Source organism: Colias croceus, chromosome 13 (genome assembly GCF_905220415.1).
Source record: "Colias croceus chromosome 13, ilColCroc2.1".
Classification (NCBI taxonomy): domain Eukaryota; kingdom Metazoa; phylum Arthropoda; class Insecta; order Lepidoptera; family Pieridae; genus Colias; species Colias croceus.
Genome location: NC_059549.1, coordinates 3,528,162 through 3,549,790, shown reverse-complemented (window position 1 = coordinate 3,549,790; position 21,629 = coordinate 3,528,162). Strand labels below are relative to the sequence as shown.

At 32.0% G+C, this 21,629-nt stretch overlaps 1 protein-coding gene and 1 pseudogene across 1 annotated transcript; one reads left to right on the top strand and one right to left on the bottom strand.

Annotated features, from left to right (window-relative positions):
• The first annotated feature begins 2,360 nt into the window (after window positions 1-2,360).
• On the top strand, window positions 2,361-4,761 carry LOC123697035 (annotated as a pseudogene).
• Window positions 4,762-5,247: 486 nt separating this feature from the next.
• Window positions 5,248-7,110, bottom strand: LOC123697005. The gene is made up of 2 exons (XM_045643417.1): window positions 6,677-7,110; window positions 5,248-6,476 (listed from the first exon to the last, which is right to left on the bottom strand). The coding sequence occupies exons 1-2, from the start codon at window positions 6,802-6,804 to the stop codon at window positions 5,297-5,299; spliced, it is 1,308 nt and encodes a 435-aa protein (XP_045499373.1). The 5' UTR covers window positions 6,805-7,110; the 3' UTR covers window positions 5,248-5,296.
• Between the last annotated feature and the right edge of the window lie 14,519 nt (window positions 7,111-21,629).

Sequence of the window (21,629 nt, the reverse complement as noted above, 5' to 3'; positions counted from 1 at the left end):
ATAATTTCAAGAATGACTCATTACTATAATGATTGCATTATCATTCTAATATTTAATTTTCTAAATGTATAACCCTATGTCATTTGTAGTAGAGTTTATATTCGGTTAAGTGTAAAAATATCGGGATACGGCTATGTACCGGGAACGGGACATCACGCGATACTTGGCGCCAGGCCTTACCTGGTCCAAACAACAAAAACAAATTAAATTCACCCTTGCTTGACATACTGCGTCTCTATCTAAAACATATTGTATGAATGAGATAAGAGACCATATATTTTGCCTATTTCGACAGCTGTAACTGTATTGATTTCAATTTGAACAATGCTGATGTTATAAACATTGTGGTTTTGGGAAAGTTCATTGCGGCATACGTCCCAAATGGGGTAACTAAATAATTTATTACTTTCGATTTCCCTTCCACTGAATTTTTATGAATAAAAGTTATCGAGGTTTGCTAGTTGAGGTGTGGGTAAATTTTCACTTTATATTATTACGCAAACAGAATGAAATTATGAGATGTAATAAATAGGTACTACTTCTATTATCTATATACAACGAGATTTTATAAAAGGCATTGTTTTCATAATAAATTAAAACTTTATTATCTTGCTTAACAATTCGTGCTGCATAATGGAAAGGTATCCGCTTAAATTTTATCAAAGGATAATTACACATTACTCAACAAAAATACGTTAATATAATCTGCAATAAATTGTTAAACAGTCCAATTATAATTATAATTATTAAAGGTATATTCATTACGATAAGCGACAGATTTAAACATTATTCGATATTCAGTTCCGCTGGATTGCCTTAATTTATTGTAAAGTAAATAAATCACCGCAGATTTTCGTTGCATATAAATTACTTGATTCCGTAAAAACATACATTGGAGTCGCGTCATGTTGGTAATATTGTAAATGAAGTGTCATAACTGTGTTTCAAACCATTAGTACAGATAAACGGCTCCGTGACATGGCGGCTGGCTAACAGCCAATAGCGAATACTTGTATTGAAATTGCTATTTTACAATTACTTACATGTTAAATATTTGATACAAATTGTCACTTGCAAATACACGCTATGCATTAACATTGAACAGCGTCCTTGAATAGGCAATTTGTTGATCTAAATTCTGTATATAATTGAATTATAGTGCCCATTTCACCGTAGATACTTCTTCCCGTATGAAGTTCACTTTTTCAAGTCTATCAACTTTAATTCAAAATTTAATTTTCTAAAGTTTATTTTGTTTCATACGATAGAAGTATAATATACCCCTAATCATAACTTAACATCAATGGCTTAAATATTAAGTAGACACTTCATGAAACATTTATTCCAAAACAATGTAAGCAGCAGAACATCCAGACTCTAATTTACCAATAAAATATCCAAGTAATTTAACCATTCATCTTCATTCCTGAGCCCACTGCCCAACGCCCACGGTTCTGGAATATTCTTCGAGCATTTTACTATAATCCGACCCAACCTAATCCACTCTGTTCCATTGAACGGATATCAATTCAGCGGCAGATGCGACCCACGGCCTCTTCAACTAGCTAATTTCTAAACTAAGACGATTACTTAGCAGATGTGACAAAATCTATATTGAAGTTTGAAGGGTTTTCTAAGACCTCTCGAGAACAATTGCGCATTATTTACTGTACGTGTTTTTAAAAGAAATCAGCCCAGTTTATTTGAAAAGATTGTGAATGATTGATACAGATTAAAAACAAACACCTACGTACTTCTGAGCACGGGGGTATTAACTTCATTGTAAACTTCAGTGGAAACCCAAATAAAAAAGTATACGACGCCCACACAGATCAATTTCTCGCTTTAGTAATTCATGTTTTCTTATGTGTTATGAACCTTGCAGGTCAGAATTATTAAAGTACTCTTTAAAAATATCTGACGTCACTTTTACTACGAGAATAGGAAATTCATCAATTTTTACCCGAATAAAACATTTTTGCTTTAATAACGATTAAAAAAGTATTAGTGAGACGAGACATCAAAGAGGTCACGCAATCTAGTTAAAAGAAAACTTTAAAATCATATTTTTTTTACTCAAGTGACTATCTTTTTTCTACAGCAATAGTAGAGGTAATAAACAAAAGAAATACTTGCATGAATTGTATTGAACCATAAAAAAATTGAATTATAAAAGTCGAATTAAAATGTACAATTTACAATATTTATTTCGATCGTAAAAAGGTGCAGTTAAAACTAAAGTAATAAACTATAGTTTGTAAGCGATTGCAGATTATTTCTTTAGAGGTCAACCATTGTCTACAGAATGATATCTATTAATTTTATTCGATCATGAAATTGTAATCTTTCAAATAGGCTATTTGACAAGGTTTTGAAAACTGTCTCAAATCATTAAGATACGTTTATAGAGCACACAAAACACATATTTCTTAATTTTTTGTAGTTATTCATTGAGAAAATGGAAAATAAAAACATGATATTCAAATATGCCGCCAAAACACAATTTTGAAGAATATGGCGGCTCGCGACCATGGTGACGTCACAGCGGCGTAAACATCAACTTGCTCCTAGTACTCCATGTTCGTTTTTGTTATAATTAAAGTTTATGTTAAGTTAATCTGCTTAAAAACAAGAAAATGAGTTCTTATAAGTGGTGTGTAGTTCCTGGATGCAGAAATACAACTATTAAAACCCCTGACAAACTATTTATATGTGCTCCAAAAGATATAAAAATGCGTAGAAAGTGGTTGCAGTTAGCTCGCAGAAATCCAAGTGATATATCAATTAAAACAGTTATATTTTTTTGTGAAGACCACTTCGATGTAAGTAGTAGTAAGTATGGTGTTGAATACCTAGTAGGCAGTTTATTTTATTTCATTACTTACCTGCTTGAGGTTAGATAATGATATATAATATGATATATTATACTAGACACAATTTCATCTGGTACCTAATGTTAATGACTCGCTTATTTACAGATTGAAAAAGACATGGCCAACTACTGCAAGTACAAAATGGGTTTCAGTCAGAAAATACTAATGGTAGATGGAGTTTTGCCTTCTAAATTTCATTGCCAGCCAGATCGCTGTAAAAGAATTTGTGAGCCTGGTACTTCTCGTTCTGCCTTTGCAAAACGGCAAAGAATCAACCTCATTGAGCAATGTGAAGCTGAAATCTGTCAGCCAGCTGGCACTGAGGATAAATCTCATGAAGGAAAGATGGAAGATATAATAACGGGTATGTAAACAATGTCTTAATAATCTTAGAAAAAAAACCTTAGAAATTTGCCTTGAGTTATACACATAAGTATAAAAGGAAGTCACATTGGTAACACTATAACTCTAGAATGGCTATACTCATTTAACTGAAAAAAAGCGGGGACTAGATATTCGGGCAGAGTTGCAGGCACAGAGCTAGTTATTAAAAAATGTTTATCTTTTCAGAACCTTCAACATCAGAGAAATCTACAACCACAGATCCAATTACAATTGCTGAAAAGTCAGTACAATTTAATAGTTCTTACAAACTTCATTTTAGAAGCAAAGCCGTGCAGACTAAAATTTTTACAAGAGATACATCTGTTTCACCTTACAAATACTCATTTGTCTCCAGCAGCACTTCTCCATTCAAGATTGATCAGCATCCTTTCCATGTTAAACTGTCAAAATCTGGTGTTATTAATATAAAGAAAAGAATTGGTTTTGATGAAGATAAATCAGATGCTGATGCCTCTTCTTTGTATACAGAAGCTCCCAAACAAGATTCGTCATCATACACACCTTCATCAAAGTTGTCAGATACTAGTGCTTCGAGCATTACAAATACAAATGAAGATATTCTGAAATTGCAGTCTTCGCAGATTAACTTGCAGTACATTGTTAAGAAACCAACACTGTACATTGGAATTAGTAAAGAATCTTACTTCATAGTTAACTTAATTCATAAGCACACTAATATACCACATGAACATATTTTGTTGTGTTTAAAAAAAATCAGATTAAATAATACTTTTTCTGAACTTGAAGATGACTTCGGATTCTCGTTGTCATATGGAAGTAAATTATTCACAAAGAATATCCCAGTCATTGCTAGTGTTTTGCGCCCTTTCATTGTTAAACTAGATAATTATTCAATCAAGAAAACCTTACCCATTTCATTTAGACACAATTACCATAATGTAAGTTGTATAATAGATTGTTTAGAAATCGACATTCAAAAACCATCAAAAGCTTTGTTTCAAGCACTGACATGGTCAGATTACAAAAAAGGTAACACTGTAAAATATTTAATATCCTGCACACCAAATGGCTTGGTAAATTATATTTCACATGGATTTGGGGGTAGAGCAAGTGATATCACTAAAATTGTGACTTTTTAGATGGTTTAAATCCTGGAAGTTTCATTTTAGCTGATCGTGGATTTAAGCATGTAGAACAGGTCCTGAATGAGAAAGGAATTAAATTGTTAAGGCCACCTAGTGTACAATCCGGATCAAAATTATCTAAAGCAGAAGTGCGTCAAACTAAAATCATTGCCAGCTTAAGAATTCACATTGAAAGGGTTATAAGGCGTTTAAGAGAATTTCACATGTTAAAACAACATTCAGTAATAAATCTAAATTTTCTGCATATTCTAGATGATGTGATTGTTATAGCATGTGCGTTAATAAATATACAGGACTCTCTTATAAAATAACTGTGCTATTTTATACAATATTAAAGTCTTTAGTTTTTGGAGTTAATAAAGAAAATTTTAAGTATATTTTATTATAAGCTTTTATTTAGTTTCACCTATCCCAGTGTCTGTAATGAAAAGTAATGACTTTATGTAATTTGGTCACAGGTAAAATGAGTGTTATATGGTCACAGCTGAATTTATATTTCTTCAATTTAGGAAGTGCAATTTGGTCACAGGTTTGTTCCAAATTGCTCTATGTTTGTTCATATGTTCCTTGGGGAAAGTTGTTAAGTTTCATAAATCGGATCAGTAGGTACTATTTATGTTATGAGCGCATAAGTATTTCTGTCTTTCTAACTTTGAAATGTTATAGTTTTTTCTCCAAACACTAGTTGGCTGTTCGCAGTGATTCTTTTCTTATTGGTTTAATAAATTAATCAAGTAATAAAAAACAGTGAGTTTCATCAAAATTTCTCCAAAGCAGAACCATCCTCTCAATATTATGGGCACTGTCTCTTACACCCAGTATGTAAACATCATTAGTAATTTAAATAAATGAAAAGACCTTGAAATAATTTATACTTTTAATTAACAACATTTTAATAATTTAAATAGCCTATTAATATGAAGTGCTACGTACTAGAATGGGATAAATATTAACTTTCCAAAAGGTTTCCACATTCTGCAACAAGTCATTAACATATTCATCATCATAATTTATTAGAACTATATCTACTTTTTTTGATTGTTCAAAATCAGGATGAGCCACACAAAAGTAACCTTTCTTCTTATTTGTCACATACATTTGTATCTGTACTTGAGCGAAATACTTTTGCATCACTTGTCCTTCTTTGAGGTAGTTAAGTTTCGTTTCCTCACTAGTTGGACATTTTACTTCAACAACTGCATCTTTACTTATTCCATCTGGAGTAGCTGCAACCATGGGGTATTTTGTAGACAGAAACACACCACAGGGCTTGAATTTCTTCTTCAGTTTGTTTTGCACAATTTTTATGACCGATAATTCTAGCTCTCGGCCTCTTTTCATTGCAGCAGTATCAGGCGTTTTGGCCCCCATAACTGCAGCTACTAAAGATCCATCAGCTGTTTGGCAGCGACTGGCTTCAAAAGCTTTGGAAGCTGTAATACGACTGTATCTCATCTCATACCAGAGAGGACTTTTATACTGGCTCTTAGTTGCTACTTCTATTGAAGTCACAATCTTTTCATCTAGCTGCTCTGCTAATGATTCAAGTAACTTGGTAACATTATTTTTAACATCCCCAGAAGTTTGCATCAGAAAATGATGCATAGAAAACTGCATCATATCACCATGCCTGAAATCATGTTGATATTTCTGAAGTTCACAGTTAGTTATTTTTCTCTTTTTAGCTTCATGAAGGAATTCCGTTAGCAAATCTTTACTTTCTTCATAACGAGAAGCTTGTTTTTTGCTCATCTTGTCTAATGTTATGAACTTCACACTTGTGCCTACTCTTGAAAGAGTACTTTTCTTCCAATAGCACTCAACCTCAGTGCAAGAAGGTTCTTCACTTCTACGATGGGTCCACATTAAAAATGCTACTGCATGCTTACAACCACCAGCTGAAGCAGCACAGTCCGTGCACTGACAGCTTATAATTTCATTTTTTTTCTCATCCACTATCATCACTACTTTGTAGGAACTGGCCTTCACCTTATGCTCTGGGCAGATTTTGCATTTAACTGTGCAAAGGTCAGATTCACGACGCAGTTGGACATATCCAATTGCATCATCTCCATATGATTCTCTTGCAGCCCTGCAAAGGAAAATAATCAATACAAACACGTCAATCCTATAAATCGGATGGCTGACACAGATAACTATTTATTAGGGCTGAAATGAAAAACAAAGGGCATAACCTAAAAAATGTATACTTCATAATTATTGTGCTATTGTGATTCATGTTTGTACATTTAACTAAAAAGATAATGAATGACGATTGAAATATTAACTTACGTAGCTGTTTTCACATTTCTCAATTCAGGAGCGTAAAAATCTGGGTTGTTTTTAAAAAACATGCCAACCATTATAGCGTCCACTTTAGGTAGATTTCTACTGTCTGCTTTTTCGAAATTAGGTTCCATGACAAACAAAATAGGTAACACAAAGAACAAAACTGATTACAGACACCAAGAAACAAAACCAAAAGCGAAATTTAATTTTAAGCAACGACGTGAGTAAACGTTGGGAATTGGGATCACTTGATAGTTACCACAGAGCAAGTAATTATTTACGCATATGTGACGTCATGGCAGATGCGGCCAATCATAGATGTTTTCGGTCACGTGGCAATTTTAAAAAATATGATGTTTTTTCTCGACGATTTATAAATAAATAAGTTATTATTTATATCATTTATTAATTTAAATCGTTTCAAAAACCTTATATATATATGGATTACACAAAAAAGTAATTTATTTTTTATATTGTCAAATAGCCTATTGTATAAGATATTTAATGGAGAATTTATTTTATATATTAGCTGACCCAATAGAAGTCTTATCTTTAGGTGCTTGGTCAAGAATAAGTAGTTAAGTTTTACTGAATTTTCTATAATTTCTCATAACCTTCTTATTTTTATGAATGCTCCTCCTCCTGTGGTAATAAATTTGATCAATCCATACTATATAATATTATAAATGTGAAAGTAACTCTGTCTGTCTGTTACTCAATCACGCCTAAACTACTGAACCAATTTACATGAAATTTGGTATGGAGATATTTTGATATCCGAGAAAGGTCATAGGCTACGTTTTATTGCGATATATGTACCACGAGCGAAGCCGGGGCGGACGACTAGTACATAATATAAAACAAAGTGATAATAAAATCAGTCTTTCCCTTAAGTGTTTTCAAGTCTCACGAATTAAAATACTCAGATGACTACATACACCTTATGAATCGTATCTATCGTGATCTTATTAAGATCTCATATACAAAAAAAAACATATTTTTTCAGGATTTAAGGTAGTAATATGATCTACTTCTGAACACCTTGAAGCTGTAACAACGACCTTGAACTCGTAACGTCTAAGTAAAATCAGGTCTTCAATTACTCCGGCAAGTCGCAATCCTCTCACAATACGAAGCGAGCGACTTGTACAAAAAAAACACGCGAAATGTATGTCACCGGAGTATCTTGTTAAGGCGACTAGTAGAGCTAAACGCGAGTTTGCTGCTAAATTATAATGCTTTAAAGTATATGATTAACAGCAGTAAAAAATCTCAGATAAATATATGATATTCTTCAGGATATATACTAGCTACATAGTGAGTTGAAAACACAATACAACTTATTTTACTCGATAGAAAAAAATCACAAAGGTACCTCTAAAAAAATCTTTTGATGCTTAAAAACCATACCAAACTACATGCAATCATTCTGTTTTTTCGGCAAATAATTCTACAAGCAACATCCTAATATTATACTGAGTTATTTTTTTAGTCCAATCAATAGAATTCGTGTAAATCGCAAATCCGTATTCCCAAACCAAAAACGTACGCATGTGTGCGTGAACGCCTGTGTACCGACACTACCGGCCGAGGCCTGTTGCTAGACGGACGTGTCGCTTGTTTCGCTAATTTTTCCCGCCAGAATTGTTTGTTTTTGAATCCATTTTAGGTACATACTTACTTTAAAACTGATAAATTAATTGTAATTTTGTAAATATTAAGTATGGGAAATAAAACAAAACCCTCCAAGAGGACTAAAAAACGTTCTTATAAATCAAATGCCGAGCATATGAACGATTGTAAAAGGTAAGAGCATTTTAGTGATATTATGTTTAGATATTTAGTATACATATATTTAGCATTATTATATTAGCAATTTTTTTTTAATTATCTTTATGAAGGTTTTCATATCAATATTTTTTACAGGAGAAAGAATGTCGAAAATATCAACACGGAAATTACTTTACACACGTAAGTACCTACACCCCATAACTAGGCTGTAATCAGAGGCGGCTCGTACGCAGGAGCGCTGGTGCATTGAACTTCCATAAATCTATACATATAATAAATCTGTAGAAGGGCCAATTCTGTACATTGAAAATATTGAAAAAATAAATACCAAGGGGTGTTACTGGATCGATACCAAACCCAAATATATGATTAAAAATTTTTTTGTCTGTCTGTCTGTCTGTATGTGAAGGCATCACGTGAAAACTAACGGTTCGATTTCGATGAAACTTGGTATAATTATACTTTATTATCCTGGGCGTAAAATAGGATACTTTTTATCCTAAAAAATACGTAGAAAAAAATTAATCTTAATTTTTCAGTTTTATCCATAGACGTTGTTCTGTAGAACCGCGAACACACGTTGCGTATTATTAGATATAGGCCTAGCCGTATTTGGGTCCAATAGATATTTATTTATAAGATGTCATTGTCAGAGTTACTCAAAATGGAGAAATAAGCCATCCACGCGAAGACCGACATCCGCGCGGACGGAGTCGCGGGCGGAAGCTAGTAATAATTATAATAAAGTTATACCTGTTCATTATTTAAAATCTATCGTAAAAAACTCCAATTCATCAAATCAATAAAATAAGTAACTTTACACATCCATACTAATATTATAAATGCGAAAGTAACTCTGTCTGTCTGTCTGCTACTCAATCACGCCTAAACTACTGAACCAATTTTCATGAAATTTGGTATGGAGATATTTTGATATCCGAGAAAGGACATAGGCTACTTTTTATCCCGGAAAAATGACGCAATCCCGGAAATCCCACGGGAACGGGAACTATGCATGTTTTTCTTTGACTGCGCGGGCGAGGCCGCGGGTGGAAAGCTAGTCTTATATATAAAAATGAATCGAAAAATGTGTTGGTAAGCGCATAACTTGAGAACGGCTGAACCGATTTCGATAATTCTTTTTTTATTATATTTTTTGAAGTACGAGGATGGATCTTATGTAGAGAAAACGTAAACATGTACAACGGGCGAAGCCGGGGCGGACCGCTAGTTACAAATAAAATACATCATTTTCGGAGCGAGCGCCGTTCTCAAGCGACGACGATTTTCTAATTTTGCTAAATAATAATTGAATTCGTTTTGAAATACTTTATAATTTTTAGTGTTTATATAGGTAGACATTTATAAGACATTTATAATGTGGTGCTCATTTTTTTTGTAAGTAATAAATTATACTGCTAACGCTATTGTATTTTCGTTGTTTTATTTCAAGTGAACACCCATACAATTTTGTCACGAGCTGCCTCTGACTGTAATGCATAAAAATAATACTATAAAGATAAGTAATATTTTCTAAAGATCGCAGCCTATTGATATGGCCGGGCAGTAGCTAAAAACTGATTTATCGGAAAATTGCGATGTTGGGTAGTGGGTACCTACCTTTTTTTTTGTTAGTGTGTATGAATGTTATGTAGGTATAGTTAGGAATAAACAACTTGAACATTGGGTGACGGTACTTTCGCGCAGGTCCACTAAAACCTCCCAAGCATATCTAAAATATCGCTTCTGCGCAGCCAAGGTCATTGTTCAAGTTGTTTGCCTACTAGTATAATACCTAGTCTTTTACTTGTACCATCGAGCTCACGATTTCCACAAAAAGAAATAAACAAATATTCCAATATTATCTTGAGAACCATAGAACTAAAAACAAAATAGAACTGACTATTCACGTAATTTTAATGTGTGTGTGTATTTTAGGTCAAAAGGTAGCGAAACTGATGTTCTACAACCCTTAAAGAAAATATCTAATATAGAACCAATGGAAAGAATCAATAATGAGTGAGTATTTAAAAAAAATAAAATTAAAATCTAATATATACATATAATCTTTATAGTCTGTTTGGAACACTTCTGTTAGTCCATTGAAATGTTTTTTTGATGTATAGGGGGGGTCAGTGTGAATCTAAAACCAAGTTTGTGCGGTCGCCACCATTGTCCCACGACCGCCATCTTGTAAATAGCGGTTAAAATGGTTTATACGATATATCTCTTAAACTATTTATCTGACTAAAAAAATTGTAAGCAATATTTGTTGCAAATTAAATTCTCTACAACTTTGGTTTCATAACTTTTTGTCGTAGAACTATAAAAAAAAAAGTTATAAGCGAAAATGTTCAGAAATTCAAGATAGAGATAATTTTACGAGAAAATTATATCAGACCATTTTCGTAGATTGTTTTCGAGGAACAACTTTTATTTTCAACATTTTTTCATAACATCAATAGCTAACGTTTTACAATTTACAGTGCTCCAGTTTGTTCGTAACGAAAAAATGTCACGCGTAACAAAAAAATGTTAAACTAAATTTTTTTTCAACCCCGATAAAGAAGTTTCACTTCAATAATTTCGTTGCGTATTATTTAGAGTTTGCTTTATCTCCTGAGTTATTCATTTGTTTTGCATTGTTTACAGGCAGACAATGTCTTCATGTTATGCTCAAGCTAACATGATAAGGTTTAATATTGTATTTTATAAATAACTTTCCAATAATCGATTTAAAATTGCTCATTTTTACTATACAACTATATGCAACATATTTTTCTTTTGCAGTATACGAGAGGATTTTACAGCCGACTTGGTGAGAACTCAAAATATTGAAGAACCCAATATAAATATTGAAGAGGTAAGTGTCTGATACCTTCCACATGTGTATTTGACTTATGTGATGGAACAGAGTAGGTCATTTGTATGTGATAATAATTAATGTACGCTTCAGCCTCAGTTGAACAAAAAAATAGACTATGGATTATTATTAAGTTTTTTTAATACCTACATAATAAAAGCCTTTTTCTATTTCAGTTTCAAATTTCTTATGATAAGGAAACAGAAATTCATGAAAAAAAAATTAACAGAAGGATTATTGATGTCACCCACTTCCTTCACGAATTAAAACGCATTTCTAACCATGGACCACTTGGATGCGGCTTTACAGAACTTGACCTGGTCGCTGAAACCCAAAGTGGTTTACAGTCAAAGTTTACATTTAAATGTAGGCTTTGTAATCAAAAGTTTGTCATTAATGGAGACAATTGCAGTGAAAACTATCTAAACATTAATATGTGCGCTGTCGCTGGTACTGTTGCAATAGGTGCTGGGCGTTCACAGCTTGATGAACTCATGTCAGCAATTAACCTTCCGTCGCTATCTGAAAAGATATATTCAGAGAACCATGAATTAATCAGTAGAAAATGGCAAGATATTTTATTGGAATCCATGAATCAGGCTGCAGAAAGAGAAAAACAATTTGCAATTTGTAATGGCAGGGTAAATAAAGATGGAATTCCCATAATAGATGTTATTGCTGACGGTTGTTGGTCCAAACGTAGTTATAAAAAGAATTATAATTCTCTTTCAGGCGCCGCTGCCATAATTGGGAAACATACAGGCAAAATATTATTTTTAGGCATTAAAAATAAATACTGTTGCACGTGTGCCCGTGCTGAAAATAAAAATATCAATCCATTAGACCACAAATGTTTTAAAAATTACAATGGTCCATCTACAAACATGGAAAGTGAAATAATTGTTGAAGGATTCAAAGAATCCCTACGAATGTACAATTTAATTTATGGAAAACTCATATCCGATGGGGATGCGAGTACATACTCCAAAATATTACGGGCTCGCCCGTATTCTGATTTTACTGTTGAAAAAATAGAATGCCGGAACCACATTTTAAGAAATTTTTGCAATAGATTACAAGCGCTCACTACAGACACTAAGTACAATATAAAACACCGCAAATTCATTACAAAAACAGCCATACTACGAACAAGATCTACTATTTGCAAATTAATTCAAAAACATAAATCTAACTCTGATGTCCAACTTTTATTTGAAGACTTATTAATTAGCCATCTTCATGGCTTCGGGGACCACACTAAGTGCAGATCATATTTTTGCAATAATATTGGTAAAACAGACTTGCCAAATGATTTTATTTTAAGCCCTTTGTGGCAAAGAATATGTTTTGTAGTACAAAATGTTGCGGGACATGCTCGTAGCCTAATATATGATGTCGACAGCAATGTTGTCGAAAGATTCCATAGCGTGGTGGCTAAGCTGGTTGGTGGCAAAAGAATAAATTTTTCCCTGAAAAATTCTTATGAAACAAGGTGTAGAGCCGCTGCCGTAGCATTTAATGAAAAAAAAAATTTATCTAAGTTATATAAATCCATTAATCAAGACAAAAGCCCGCAAGGTAAGCTAAAACGCCTGGAAAATAAACGAATTTGGAAAAATTTAAGAAATAAGGAAAATATTAAGCCTAAAAAACGAGTTTTCCAAAAATCAAAACCAGATCAGAATTATGGTCCAGATTGTTCTAAGCCAGACATTCCATTGGATATTTTGGACAATCTTAAAAAAAACTTTTTAGAAAATCTAAAAAAAACAGATGAGGAACGGCTTTTAATTGAAAGATCTACCGTGCTGCAAAGCGAATGCAGTGAGTGGCTCGAGCTGCGTAGGTCAATATTAACTGCATCAAATTTTGGGAAAGTTATTGGGAGGCGAAATAATACCAGTTGTCACAACATCGTGAGAGATATAATATATAAAAATAATATAGACCACGTTTTGGCCATAAAACATGGCAAAGATAGTGAGAAAATTGCCATCAAACAACTTGAAAATCAAGAAAGTATAAAAATTGAAGCTTGTGGGCTATTTATTGACGAAGAGTTGCCATTTTTAGGAGCCACTCCTGACGGTTTGCATGGCGATAGCGCAATTGTTGAAATAAAATGCCCTTTATCAGCTTACAAATCCGGTTTAGACGAAGCCATTGCAAAAAAAAAAGTTACCTTTTGGAAGAAAACCAGCAAAGGACTGGAAATAAATAAGAACCATAAATGGTTTTACCAAGTGCAGGGGCAACTGCATATAACCAAAAGAGCGAAGTGCTTATTTGCTGTTTGGTCGAACGCGAAAACATTACTCAAAACTGAGTATATTTTGAGAGATGAAATATTCTGGGAACAGAAAATGAAGAAAAAACTTTCGGATTTTTATATAGATTGCCTGTTACCAGAATTGGTGGATCCCCGCTATCCGAGAGGAATGCAAATAAGGAATCCTCCATACATTGAAGAGGCAATATTATGTAGAGAAAAAATTGACCCCCAATTAAACGTGGAGATTGCGGAAGATGAAGATGTAAATCGGCCTACTTGTTCGAGGTATTTAGATTTCCAGCAATTGTGAACTAGGGCCCGTCCATAAATTAGACCACTTCAGCCGAATTTTACTTTCTAATTTTTTTTTTTTTAATACTGACTGACCTTTATATATAAAATGTTGTGATAAAATTAAGTTGTTTTATTGAATTTATATTTTTTTGGTTTTTATGGCATTCAAATGCTTTATAAATATAAATTTATAAGGAATAGAAAAAATTCGAGAGAGAATTTCGTCCCGCCTCGTGATCGAATTTTTTCTATTCCTTATAAATTTATAAGTTGTTTTATTTTTCTACTTTTGTAATAACCTCCTAAAATCTAACCTAACACGATGACAGGTGATTGAATTCAATATTAAAATTTCATTGCAATTCAATAACATATCTTTGGCAAATAATTACAATGGGCGCCCGGTTTGGCGCGAAAGGATGCGGGTTCAAGTCCCGCCTCGTGATCAAATTTTTTCTATTCTTTATAAATTTATATAAATACATACTTACATTATAACATTTTATAAATTTTATTGGCTTATTTTTTATGAATCATATCTTATTTGGATATCTCACTTAATATATTATGTATTTTGAAATAGGACGAAATCCATCCATGCATCAATAAAATATTCACATAAAAAATATTTATATAATAATTTTAATATAACTACTAGTCTCTCTCACAATCGAATACTATTCAACACCATTCTATTTAATATAATTAACTACACGCAACGCGACTACTAGTACCATGCCCATCCGCGAAAAATCAGCGAGCGCTGCACTTGTGTACTAGTGTAGTACACAAGTGCAGCGCTCGCTACATTCACACGCAGATGCGACGGATGGGTGTTCTCATGAATAATACTTCTCAAGCTTTTATACATAAAACCAATGAGACCACATAACCGTGCCAAAACACTAACAATCACTCCAATAACAAAACGCTCCTTTTGAAACCAGCGCCAGAGCATTCGTTTAAAAAATAACACCGACGAAAGGTCCAATATAGGTTACCAACGAAATGTATATCACGCTAAACATTTAAATTATTTATCCATGTGAGTAGAATTAATTATAACCAAAAATATGAGGTGGCACTAATAAAAAATTAATTAAAAAAAATTTACTGTAACGCCGTGTCTGTTGCTTCTTAGGTCTGTGAATTTAACATACGTATTCGAAATGATGCGCGTTTAGGCGGCCGGCGGGCTGCAGCTGTGGCGCGGCGTGTGTGTGTGAGTGGAATGAAATGCTCAAAGTCCCTTACTTAGGGCAGCGCCTTAAACAAAGTCGAGATGGGATTGTTTTGTGGCACTATTGTGTTTTATATATCAACGTTCTAAAATCTCGCCTAGCTTCGCTTTGGCATGTGCTTTGGCGGTAATTATCTTTTTTTTTTTGGTTCTGTTGCAAGGAGTTCCATTTTGTTTATATACTCCTTCGCATTAAAAAAAAATATATATTTTTCTTAAAGTTTGAAAATGGAATACTATTTCAATAGCATTAACGTCGCCACTTTTTTATCTCCATCGGATGCACGGATGGTTTCATCTTATAATTAAAATTAATTATTTTAACCTTCCCAAATAAAGTCATTTAATATTATTCATACTTAAATTAAACATACAATGCGGGCTTTATTTCAACTAGTATCGTATATTTAATGCAACTAATTAAAGAAAATAAAAATATCTAGTAAGTTATATAGTATATTCTGTATAGTAAGTTCTAGATATTTATCAAGCAAGAATAACCTAATATAACATGTATTGACAACCACACGACACAAACATTTATCTTCATTTCTTTAGCACAACACAATACGGCTCAGTAACAATGAAATAGTAATTAGCTCAAACGTTCATCTCCACCTACATTCACATTTAAACGATTACTCATACAAATGTGCACACATCGATATTTCTTTGATTAAAGCTTTATAAGAGGTTATAGAGGCTCTAATTAAACAAAACAATAGTTCTTCTTGCTCATATATTACTCATTTATTTGTACATTCGTTTCGCAAGACTATATCAGAGAGATGTTTACATTATCATTTAATCTTAGATTAACACTAACAGTTTTAAACTGTAAAGTCAATATAAAAAGCTTTCTAAATTTTGACTCTACAGTTTTAAAACTCAATTCTATTTGACCCGACTTCTAGAAGCATCACCGGATTTGAAAGCACTTCCGTTGTAAACTCTAATTTCTAAACTAACCGTGGACACAAAAATCAGGTAAATAGAAATTGAATGGAAAGACAAGAAATACACATTTAAGGGAAATTGTTTTCTGGAATAGAAAATAAAAGATACACGAAATTCTAGTACCAACAACCATTTACATACTTAACTCAAATAAGAGTATGTAGTCGAAGAAACAATCCAAATACGCGATAGTCTTAATTTTTTTTAATATCCCGTTTCTTTTTTCTAAAAATAACATGTCCATTGCCAGTGCTAAGTATTGAACTATAAAGAAATATCAAAGGTCATAGACCATAGATAAAATAAAATAAAATATTAAATGGCCACGCAAAACGAAGACAAAACTAAGATGTTCGAAGTTCGAATGCGCTCACACACACACACACACTCAATAAACGTCTCTCGCAGATCATGCTCCGGTTTCCCCTGCAACGTGTCGTCAACTCTTTAAGTAACTAAATTAGTAGTCTTGATCGTGATACTAATTGACTGTCACTTTTAATTGGTAGTGCAGTATCCTTTTTAACACTAAACAGGATTCGTTGTTTAACATCATTTATTACAGTAATTGCAGACAAGTGCGAAATTATAAAAGGAAGAATGTAATTGTCTTTGTTATGCATGTATCTGAAGAAAAGTGTTAAAGAAGAAAATTTTAGTTTTTTTTAAGAAATAAAAGGTTAGTTTGCACACTCGTGAATACAAAATTTGGTCAATAGATTTATTTGGTATGTTTTTCCAGCAATTGTTATTGATTAACAGAGCTATTATCCAAATGTAAATGGTAAATAACCTAATCCATTGTCTAACAAAGCATTTGTTCTTCAAATGAAGAACAAACCAGTAATAAAATAAAATAACCATCATTTATATCTGAATCCAAAAACATAGTAAACATTTATTACCGCGTAATAAACATAGAGCTATATAACTAACCACAATCCTTCTTATCAGGTACTATATCTCCCGCTCCCATTTTTATTCAAATAAATCAACTGGATCCAATTTCAATAAAAATATGATAATTTTACAGTCACTTTCTGAAAGTGGTGTGATAAAATGATCGGAATAACCGTGTAAACTGTTTCCCTCATAATTCATAGTTGGAAAGAATTCTGTTATTACAAAAGTTGGAAAGTTCTTGTAGCGAAGCGGCACTCACGTCCTAAGCTCACAATGCTTCTACTTTACAAGGTTTTAAACGTCGCGTTTTACTATAATTTATTGTTATTTTTACATGACATTGTTACGTGACAAATTACTGGCTGTGAATTTGAACAATGTAGTACATTCTAGTAAAACTGAGTTATCATTATCGCGCGCTCGTGCTCATCAGTATTTTCCAATAAAAGAAATAACGTTTACATAAAAATTGAATTGTATATTTTCCAATAGTAAATGGTTAGCTCACATCTTACCCTATTTACTGAAAACAGTATAAAGGAAAATCGTGAAAAGTCTTCAAATAAACTTTATAACACGAAGAAAATAATAAAAGCAACCGAGTTTAATTAAAACCACATATATCAACACAAAAGGTCACATTGACCACGACCCGGAGCGTGATCTTATCTTCCAATCTGTAGCACATCTCACATAAAACATAATGAAAACCCTTGTAGGTAGGATCCTCAAAAGATTTTCGGTACATAATGGATTGACGGCTGAAATGTTTCATGCAAATGTGATTTTACAACATTTTCACACTGTTTGCTGTTTATAATCTGATAAAAGCTTTTTTCAGAACTGTCACATTGTTTATGAATATATTGTGCTGTATTTTTTTATAAAAATATAGGAGATATTAACTTTTGTATATTTAAAAAAACAGTTCCATTAAACATTCAAAATAGCTCAAGGTTTGTTTCGATATATTTTTTTTAATAATTCGTTAGAGACGACTTCATCACAATATAATTTAAATCTTTATACAAAATAATTTATACAGCGTTGTAATAATTTTGTCATAACTCTGTATGAGCCATTTAATTAGAGCTGTCAAAATAAACCCGGGAGCGCGAATACGATAAAATATCATAAAATATCATAAATGTTGCCATCCGATATAATTGAATTTCCGATTTAAATTATAATATTTAAAACCATTTTCTATTCTTCGATAATGCGTTCAATGGAATATTTTATACCTATTTAAATAAAAGAAAAATGGGGAGTCGAATTCTTGTATTTGATAAGGAAATATAGAAGAAGTAGGTATTGATATAAAGAATATAACAAGCACATAGTCAAACACTGTTTCCATTGTTCAATTTCATTTTGTTTAAATATTACTCGTTTATTACTCAGAATAAGAAATGAAATATAAAATATAGGCGCTATTAATATTTCTTAATGAAAATGTAGAAGCCCTTTGGCTAACACTCAGAAAAATAAAATATGTAGTAAAATATTGGCGAGGGTCCAAATTCCGTATAACGGCGAAAATGTAATAAGAAACGCCAAATGTCTATAATTCAGAGAGACCATTAAAATTCGGTTACCTCGGTCGGACCTACGGATGGCTATTACTTCGACGTTAGAAAATATAATAACATATCATTATTTCTCCTTTTAATAATACATTTATTGGGCTGCGTATAATAATATATTGTCGCATTAACAAATTCTTCACGTCCGGTAATGGTATTGACCATCCTACATGGATAATATTTTACCTATGGAAGAGGTTATAAAAGCTTCATATAGCAATTCCAATACGTCGTCGGTCTCCTTAGCTATTCTCGGACTGTCTTTTATATTGAAACTGAAGATTTGAAATTATTTTTATTGTGCAATTATAGATTCAAAGAAATTGTGCCAAATATGGATAACGTCGTGTATGGAATTGAATACAAGTAAGAACAGAAGTATAAACTTATAAAGGCATAGGTAGGTTATGTTTTCAAATATGGATTAAGAATTGAGACAAAATTTTAATAATTTGTTTAGGTAGCCTTCAAGCTGAATAATTTTGCTTTATAGAAAATTAGAAAATTAACACGCAATATCATATTACTTCTAATTGTAGCATAAAGTTAAACAAAACTATGTCCACAGTAGCTCTGAACGTGATGGTCGTCTGAATATCAAAGCAAAATTTAGTTAAGCTTTGTTCAAACTTCTGTGCTAACGTTACAACCTAACCCTATATTATTCTAAACACTGTTTGTTTTACTGGGATGTCTAAAGTGTGACATATTATAATACTATTTTTATCCTATTTCTACGTGATAAAAGATACAAATCGGAAGTAGACACATTTACAGCTTTTTTAATAGTGAAGCTATCAAGCTTTCAATCATGAAAAATGATAAGTTAGAATAATACATAAGTAGTTGTTTTTATTCGTCATGCTAATTTTTTTAATAATTTTTGAAGCTTTTTAGAAGCTTTCAAATCAAATCAAATCAAATCAAATCAAATCTGTTTATTTGCTCGTATATGGTCATACAAAGGTGTTAATATACAATATTTATATCACATATACTGCCATTGTAAATGGCGTGCAAAAATTTTTGAAAGTATAAATAAAATTATTATTATTAATATAGGTACACATTAATACATTCAATCAACAAAAAAAAGATAATAAATTACAAAATACATACAAAATTACAATTAAATTATATTAAAACTCATACATTAATGTCATTATCGTTCAAGTATTCCTTAACACTATAATAATTTTTAGCTTGCAGCAGTCTATATACTTTATTTTTAAAAATATTCGATGTCAGTTCCCTAATTTTTATTGGTAAGTGATTGAAAATAGTGATTGCCATGCAATACGCATTGTTTCTATAAAGCGCAAGGCGGATTTTAGGTAAGCGCAATCTTTCTCTATGTCGTGTGGTGTTTGTTTTTTCATATTTATCAAAGAAGCTAATATTTTTTTTAACGAATAAACATATTTCTAAAATGTACAGACATGGCAAAGGCAAGATTTTTAATTTTTTAAATAGTGGCTTACAGCTATCCATAAAATGGACTCCACACATTGCTCTAATACATTTTTTTTGTATTTTAAATATTGATTGTATTGCTACAGAGTTACCCCATATTATTATACCGTATCTAAGTACCGATGATACGTATGCGTGATAAGCGATCATGGCGACATCTAAATTAATTGTCTGTTTTAATTTTCTTAATACATACACAAAACGATCTAATTTATTTATAACTTTTGCAATGTGTGGTTTCCAGTTACAGAATTTGTCTAGTGTTATACCCAAAAATACACATTCATTAACTGCAGTAGTCAGTTGATTATTTTTGTATTTTATGTCAAGTTGTAAGTTTGTATTGTATGATTGGAAATTAATTATATTTGTTTTAGTCATATTAATTTGGAGATTATTTAGTTTTAACCAATTTATAGCGTCGTCTAAGACTTTAATTGTATCCCTTTCTAAGTCTTCCTTATTTTTACTTTTTATTATAAGCGTAGTGTCGTCTGCGAAAAGTATACTGTCTACGTTTATTGCGTCTGGTAGGTCGTTAATGTATACCAAAAATAAGAGGGGGGCTAATATGCTGCCTTGTGGTGTACCATAATTGTTGCATGTATACGTAGACCTGTATGATTTTTGGTGGGATTTAATGGTTTTAGTGATTTCCACGCACTGTAGTCTATTTTCTAGATAGCTTTTAATCCAATTATAGGCGTTACCTCTTATTCCATAGCACGACAACTTAGACAGCAGTGTTTTGTGACAGACAAAATCAAAAGCTTTTATCATGTCCAGGAATACACAACTAATGAGTTTTTTATTATTAAGGCATTCTGTAATTTGTTTTATTAATGAAAAGCATGCTACGGTGGTGGAGCTATCTTTTTTAAATCCGAATTGTTCTTTTTTAAGGATATTGCAAGATGTAAAGAAATTCTCAATTTTCTGAAGCATAACTTTCTCAAAGACTTTTGATAATATGGGAATTAGAGTAATTGGTCGGTAGTTGCTCATTTCTGTTTTTAATCCTTTTTTGTAGAGTGGCTTTACAATTGAGAATTTTAATTTATTGGGAAATATTCCTTCAGACAGCGATAGGTTAATTATGTATGTTAGAGGGGTAATTAGGTAAATTGCACACAATTTTAAAACTTTAGTGTCCATGTTATCATAACCAACGGAGTTAGTGTTTTTTAACGTCATTAATATTTTATAAATGTCTTCTTCGTTTACCGGTGACAGAAAGATGCTTTTAGAATTTTGAGGGAGATTAGGGTAAGAGTTATCATTGGTTTTGTTTGTAATTTTTGATTGTGATGATAATGATGTAAAGTAGTTGTTAAATAGATCGCATATTTCGTTTGGTTTAGAATACATTTTGCCATCAACGTGAATCTTATCAATTTCGGTCTTAAATATATTGTTATTCGTATGTCCATTAATTATATTCCACGCAGCTTTACTTTTATTTTTAGCATTAAGAATATATCGTTGATTATTTATTTGTTGTGCTTTGTTAATACATTTTTTGAGTATATAATTATATCTATCGTAAATATATTTGTTATGTTTTTTATTATGTTTAC